This window comes from Epinephelus moara, chromosome 18, assembly GCF_006386435.1.
Source record: "Epinephelus moara isolate mb chromosome 18, YSFRI_EMoa_1.0, whole genome shotgun sequence".
NCBI lineage: Eukaryota > Metazoa > Chordata > Actinopteri > Perciformes > Serranidae > Epinephelus > Epinephelus moara.
This window is the reverse complement of record NC_065523.1, coordinates 40004707-40011497: the sequence shown is the minus strand read 5'-3', so window position 1 is coordinate 40011497 and position 6791 is coordinate 40004707. Positions and strand designations below refer to the sequence as shown.

The window sequence follows — 6791 nt, the reverse complement described above, 5'->3', positions numbered from 1 at the left end:
AGTTCAATGTTCCGGGCACAGATACGTTCCTTAATGGAAATATGGTCAGGACTGCACCAGCGGTTATTTACTAGAACAGCAAGCCCCCCTCCTCTGCGCTTACCACTCTCGGTGCAGTCCCGATCGGCCCGAACAGTCTGAAAGCCGCTGATGGAGACGTTGTTGTCGGGAATGTCCTGGTGAAGCCATGTCTCAGTGAAGCACATCAGACTACATTCCCGGTACTCCTTCTGACTTTTGGCGACCGCTGTCAACTCGTCCATCTTATTTGCCAGTGACCTCACGTTGCCCATGACGAGAGAGGGGAGACACGGCTTATATCTTCTCTTCTCCATAAGCCTCCGTTGTCTCAACCTCTTTTTGGTTTTGAGGATTTCAATATATCCTCGATTTCCTGTGGACTCACTCAAATGTTGCAGTTCCACAATATCAGTCTCCAGATCACTAATAGATCTGGTGATGTCTCGTGTGACATTGAGCGTGTGCTGCTGACATAACTGTGTGATTTGTATTTTTCCATGGTCCCACCGCTGTCTCAAACTTGTAAACTCGCTCTTCCTCTCTCTAAAACCAGACCATAAATAACTAAGAGCATCTTTAAAACTTCTATCAACAGCTAAAACTGAATTAAAATGCCAGTAGGCGCTTCTGTGTACAACACCTCTGATAAAAACACTACATAAAACCAAGGAGTGATTGGTAAAACCAACAGGCAAAATGCAACATGTTTTAACAACATTAAAGTGTTGTTTAAAACAGTAAAATCGGTCAAGGCGTGCTACAGAGATCCTGTTGTCTCTGCAGTGGGACCATGTGTACTGTCTGGAGCTTGTGTGCATCCTCCTCCATACATCCACCAGGCCATGGCAGTGGACCAGCTGCTGCAGAGCACGCTGGGAAGCTGGATGAGGCTCTGCATGATTGCAGTCTAAAAGCTCATTCACTGTACAATTAAAATCCCCGCCTAAAAAACATAATCTGACGAATTAAAATCTTTTAATTTATCATTAACTTTTTCTAAAAAGCGTTTCCTCTCTGCACCGTTGTTAGGAGCATAAATGTTGATAAAAACAACATCAAAATGCTCAAAGCCGGCTCTTATTAAACGGCACCTTCCCTGGACGACATGTTCCACCTCTACAGACTGTGGGTTAAAAGCTTTTGAAAAGAGGAATCCCACTCCTGCACTCGCTGTGGTGCCGTGGCTTAAAATGTTCTATCCTCCCATTCTCTCTCCCAGTTTGTTTTATTATGTTCATCACTGTGTGTCTCTTGAATAAATAAAACGTCAACCTTCTTGAGTTTAGCAGTCTCATATAAAAACACCCTCTTTTTTGCGTCTCTGGCCCCGTTAAGGTTTAAACTCCCAACTCTAAAACTATCCATGGAAATTGAGAGATTAAAACCTATACTAAGAACGACCAGATAAGTTAATAAAAAATAGATGTTTGTATTCATCATGTTCATTTCAATGTTTTACTAACTTCGATCAGTTTTTTCTGTAATCTATACTTTTCTGGAGTACCAATTTCTCCAGTTCTCATGTGGAGTCTGGCTGATTCACAAAACTGTTTTTTGTCTGGAAAAATCTTCTCAAGTTTTACTTTTCTCAGGCCTTTTGTTTTCCTCAGGTACGTTCTGATCATTTTGGCAGGGTAGACAGCACTGTTCAAGGTGGCTGATGTCTCACTGCCATCAGAGAACCAGTCCTCACCGTCAGTGCTCTCCACCCTGGCTGACAGTCTTGTGCGTCTGGTCATTTTACCGTCAGCCCCCTCTTCAGATGTTTCCTTCATACTTACTTCCGGAGTCCCTGCTGTCTCAGCTGATTCACCCACCTGCTCCTCACATGCTCCTTCTTGCATGTTTTCTGCTCCTTTTTCACCTGACCTTCCCTCACCATCCTCACCTGTCAAATCCCCATCTCCCCCTGACTCCTCGTCCTCTTCCCCTGTAACCTCACCCTCTTCTCCTGTCATCTCATCCTCCTCCCCTGTCACCTCAACTTCCCCTCCTGCCTCCTCATCCCCAACACCACCATCACCTGTGTCTCTCTCTCCTTCACCGCTCACCTCAGACACCTGAAGCCTGATTTATGGTCCTGCGGCGTACCTACGGCGTACCTACGTCGTTGCCGTGACGCCGTCGTGAACCCTTCAAAGTTCTCCGCCACTCCATTTCGTCGCGGTGCAATTCACCGCCAGAGCGGTAGGGGGCTGCGTTCCTTTCCTGAATGGTTATCGTCGTCTCTAGTTGATTCTTTGTTTAGCTTCCGGTTTTTCCAGTCACAGAAATGAATGCGGAGCACGGACAGAAGGCTCCGTCCGTATCCGTATTTAACGTTGAGCATAAATGGGCGTTAATACTGCAACATCTACATCGCAACAGAAGATGTTTAAAGATAGCGTGGATTCGCGGCGGGCAGGGCGGAATCTGGAAATACGGAACCGGAAATGCGTTGCTACCAAGCAAACCAATCACAGCCCTCTCGGTCTGCGCTGGGTCTGCGTCGCCTCGATGTGTAGTTACATTTTTGGGGAGGTGCACGTCAGGCTACGCCGGGGGGCTACAGCGAGCCTTCTGCGTAGCCACGTACCCTACGACATAGCGATGTCGTCGATTTAACGCAGGACCATAAATCAGGCTTGAGACTCATTGACCGTCGTTGACTTCACAGCGTTGTCTGTGGCTCTAATTTTAGCAGCTGAACCACCGGTACTCGGTCCGGGCAGATCCACAGCTGGATTGCCGACTCCGGGTCCGGGTTGAAGCGTGGTGGCTCGCTGCTTTTTGGTCCCGGACTCCACAGTGGCGGAGCACCGCTCCTCCGCGCTGGATGGAGCCGGGCCAAACAGCACCGGTTCAGCGCAGGCAGACTTTAATGAGATGCCCTTCCTCACCACAGTTAAAACATTTCATGTGTGATGAAGTTGCATACTCAAAATCATCCACCTTAACGTGAAACCTATAGTTAAACTCTTCATCACGGTTATTTAAAATCATGAAGAGCTGTCTCCTGTGAGACACAACGTGCTTTAACAGCGGCGATTTGCAGCCAGATGACATTTTTCTAATCGGCGAAACAACCTTACTGTGACGTGATAATTCTTTACATAGAAAATCGTCACTGATGAACGGGGGGACATTTGATAAGACGATTTTAGTTGCCGGTTGTGTCAGTGGAAGCACTGTCACAAACATCCCGTTCACTGTGATGCCGGTTTCCACAAGTGTGTTTGCCTGCTCTATTGTCTCCACAAATAAGACCACGGCACTGTTCATACGGGCCGCCGATTTCACAGACCTGTGCCCAATTACCTCCCCCACGGCTAAAGCGACCTCCTCAACACTACACCGAGCACCGCCACCAACCTTCACCCCGCGCTTCCTGGTGAGCCTGGTGAAGCCATCATGGCTCGCCATGGCACCTGAGATGGCCGGTACGCACGCACAAACAACAACAAAAAAAGAACTATTTAACCCTACGAACACTAAATAACTGTATTAAACAATTCATACACAAAAACTAAGTGAGAAAGGTATAATGATATAGAAAAAAACGCTAATGAACGCGTTCTGCTCTTCCTTCTCACTCCTCTCAGAAGAAGAAGCAGCAGAAGAAGAAGAAGAAGAAGAAGAAAAAGGGAGCGTCACAGACTGAAGGATCAGAAACACGTGACTCTGCTGAAGATTAAATTATTCAGACTGATTATTAATACATGAAAATAAATAGATCTTTACATGAATAAAGATAAACTATCAAACTGAAATAAATATGATTAGTTTGATTAGATGTTTAAATAATAAGAAATTCAGAATAAAAGTAAAGAAGAAAAGAGTTGATGATATATTCAGACAGCAGCGCCTCCTGCTGGACGGAAACAGCATCTCAATACAAAGTCATTAAAAGATAAGTTAAATAATAATAAACTATAAATGTTCAAAAATAATTTAAAAAAGATCCAACGTAACACAACTTTATCAGATAGCTATTAGAAATGATGTCATATAATTAATAATAAATCAATTGTTTAAAAGATGTAAACAAACATAATGAAGTAAAAAATAAAGAAAAAAGAAAAATAACACAAATCAATAAAGTGATAAAATACATAAACTGAAATAACTGATGTTCTGACAAAGAAGCAAAAATATTAACGAGATGAGTGAGGTGTGAGACCAGAGGGAACACAAAGAGTTAATTAACCTCATGTTTAATTATTCATTACATCATATGGTCAGTGGTGACGTCACTGGCACTGAATTAAGACTGAAAAGAAAGAAAACTGTTGGATTAAAAACTGCTGACGTAAGACAAGTGAACAAGAAGCTCAGTGTGACGTATATCCAGTGTTTTTATCAGGGCAGGTGAAAGGTGTCCGGTGGGCGGGGCTTGTTGCAGCTCGTGCCTTCTGCTCTGAGCTGATAGAGCTCGTGCTCTCAGAGTGACGCTGCAGCGCGAGCTCAGTGAGCAGAGATGAGCTCGCGGACAACATGAAGAAGAGGAGGAAGAGTGAGGAAGAGGAGGATTATTGTTCTTCTTTGTTGGTGTGAAGATGTTCTGCTGCTGCTGCTGCTGCTGCTGCTGGAGCTTTACCGGTCTGTCACTGCTCTCTCTCTCTCTCTCTCTCTCTCACACACACACACACACTGAGTCCAAACTTTATCAGTCAGCTGCTGCTCACACACAAACTCTGAATATGTGGAATATAATTTACATTATTATTATTAGAGATTACTTCCTGTCATTAGTTTTCCTTTGTATATGTGTGTGTGTGTGTGTGCGTGTGTGTGTGTGTGTGTGTGTGTGTGTGTGTGCAGCCATCACACTGACAAATATTTTTAATAATAATTTAACACCAGGGCGTCAGTGGCTTAGTGGTAGAGCAGGCGCCCCATGTACAGCGGCCCGGGTTCGACTCCAGCCTGTGGCCCTTTGCTGTGTGTCACTCCCTCTCTCTCCCCCTTTCACACTTGTCCTCTGTCCTCTCCATTAAAGGCTAAAAATGCCCCAAAAAATATCTTTAAAAAAATAAATAATTTAACACTAACATGTTCACTTGGTTTGTCACAGACAGATAAAGGCCTGCTGTATATTCAAACACAGTTTTCCCTCACGACGTCAGACTTTGAGGCCCCTAATGGGGGGTCGTAACCCCGGGGTGGGAACCAGTGTTATTGTTGCTATGGAAACAAGGGACCTCATGTAATAATAACTGAGCTGTTTAAATTGATTTGAATTTATATTGAAGAAAAAAATAACATTTATATAACAAACCTGAGCCGTTAGTACAGATATTAAAAACTGTTTCTGACTTTCACTCTGCTTATTAGTTATTTATTAGTGATTTATTAATTATATTTTAGTTATGTTTTATTAGTTATGCAATTTGGTAGCTGTTTCAGATGAACGAGGAGCAGCTGCAGAAAATATGAACAAATTCAGATATATTTAAAATAACAATAACTTAACTTTAACTTTAATGTTTTTGTTTCCTGATCCAGTTTCATCGAACCATCTTCCACTGAGGCTCCTCCCACTCCTCTGACATCACAGCGAGGAACTGGACACAGCGTCACAGAGGAGACGACCCACTGAGGAGGAGGAGGAGAGTGTGAGCAGGATGCTGCCGTGGAGCGCTGACCAACAATTCAACAAAAGACCTGAAGAAGAAGAAGAGGAGGAAGAGGAGGAAGAGGAGGAGGAACAGTCTATTCCTCCTCCTCTTCCTGTTGATATAATGATGACAGACCCCACCGACCAACCGCAGGCTGTGACTAACCCTCAGGCCAATCGGGACATCAGCTGGGACTCAGGGGAGGACATGGCGGTTGTGTTACCATGGCAACAGCAGGAGGAGGAGCGTGATGAAGAGGAGACGCAGGCGGTGGCCTCGTCACCCGACGGACGATTCCTCAAGTTCAACATTGAGATCGGACGAGGCTCCTTCAAGACGGTTTATAAGGGACTGGACACCGAGACCACGGTAGAGGTGGCCTGGTGCGAGCTGCAGGTAACACACCTGTGCACACCTGCACACAACTATACACAACTGCACACACCTGCACACACCTGTACACACCTGTGCACACCTGCACACAACTATACACAACTGCACACACCTGTACACACCTGTGCACACCTGTGTATGAACATATAAACGTATAAACATACTGTATCAACATATAAACATACTGTATAAACATATAAACATATAAACGTACTGTATAACCATATAAACATATAAACATACTGTATAAACATATAAACGTATAAACATCTAAAAATATAAACATACTGTATAAACATATAAACATATTGTATAAACATCTAAAAATATAAACATACTGTATAAACATATAAATGTATAAACATATAAACGTATAAACATCTAAAAATATAAACATACTGTATAAACATATAAATGTATAAACATATAAACGTATAAACATATAAAAATATAAACATACTGTATAAACATATAAACATATAAACGTATAAACATACTGTATAAACATATAAAAATATAAACATACTGTATAAACATATAAACATATAAATGTATAAACATATAAAAATATAAACATACTGTATGAACATATAAACATACTGTATAAACATCTAAAAATATAAACATACTGTATAAACATATAAACGTATGAACATATAAAAATATAAACATACTGTATAAACATATGAACATATAAACGTATGAACATACTGTAGAAACATATTAAAATATAAACATACTATATCAACATATAAACGTATAAACATCTAAAACTATAAA

The 6791-nt window shown here is 42.3% G+C and overlaps 1 protein-coding gene across 1 annotated transcript; it reads left to right on the top strand.

The window, feature by feature from the left end:
• Nucleotides 1-4308: 4308 nt before the first annotated feature.
• Nucleotides 4309-6259, top strand: LOC126405268 (serine/threonine-protein kinase WNK3-like). Its single transcript, XM_050068923.1, has 2 exons — nt 4309-4599; nt 5506-6259. The coding sequence occupies exon 2, from the start codon at nt 5625-5627 to the stop codon at nt 6159-6161; it is 537 nt and encodes a 178-aa protein (XP_049924880.1). The 5' UTR covers nt 4309-4599; nt 5506-5624; the 3' UTR covers nt 6162-6259.
• Nucleotides 6260-6791: the final 532 nt, after the last annotated feature.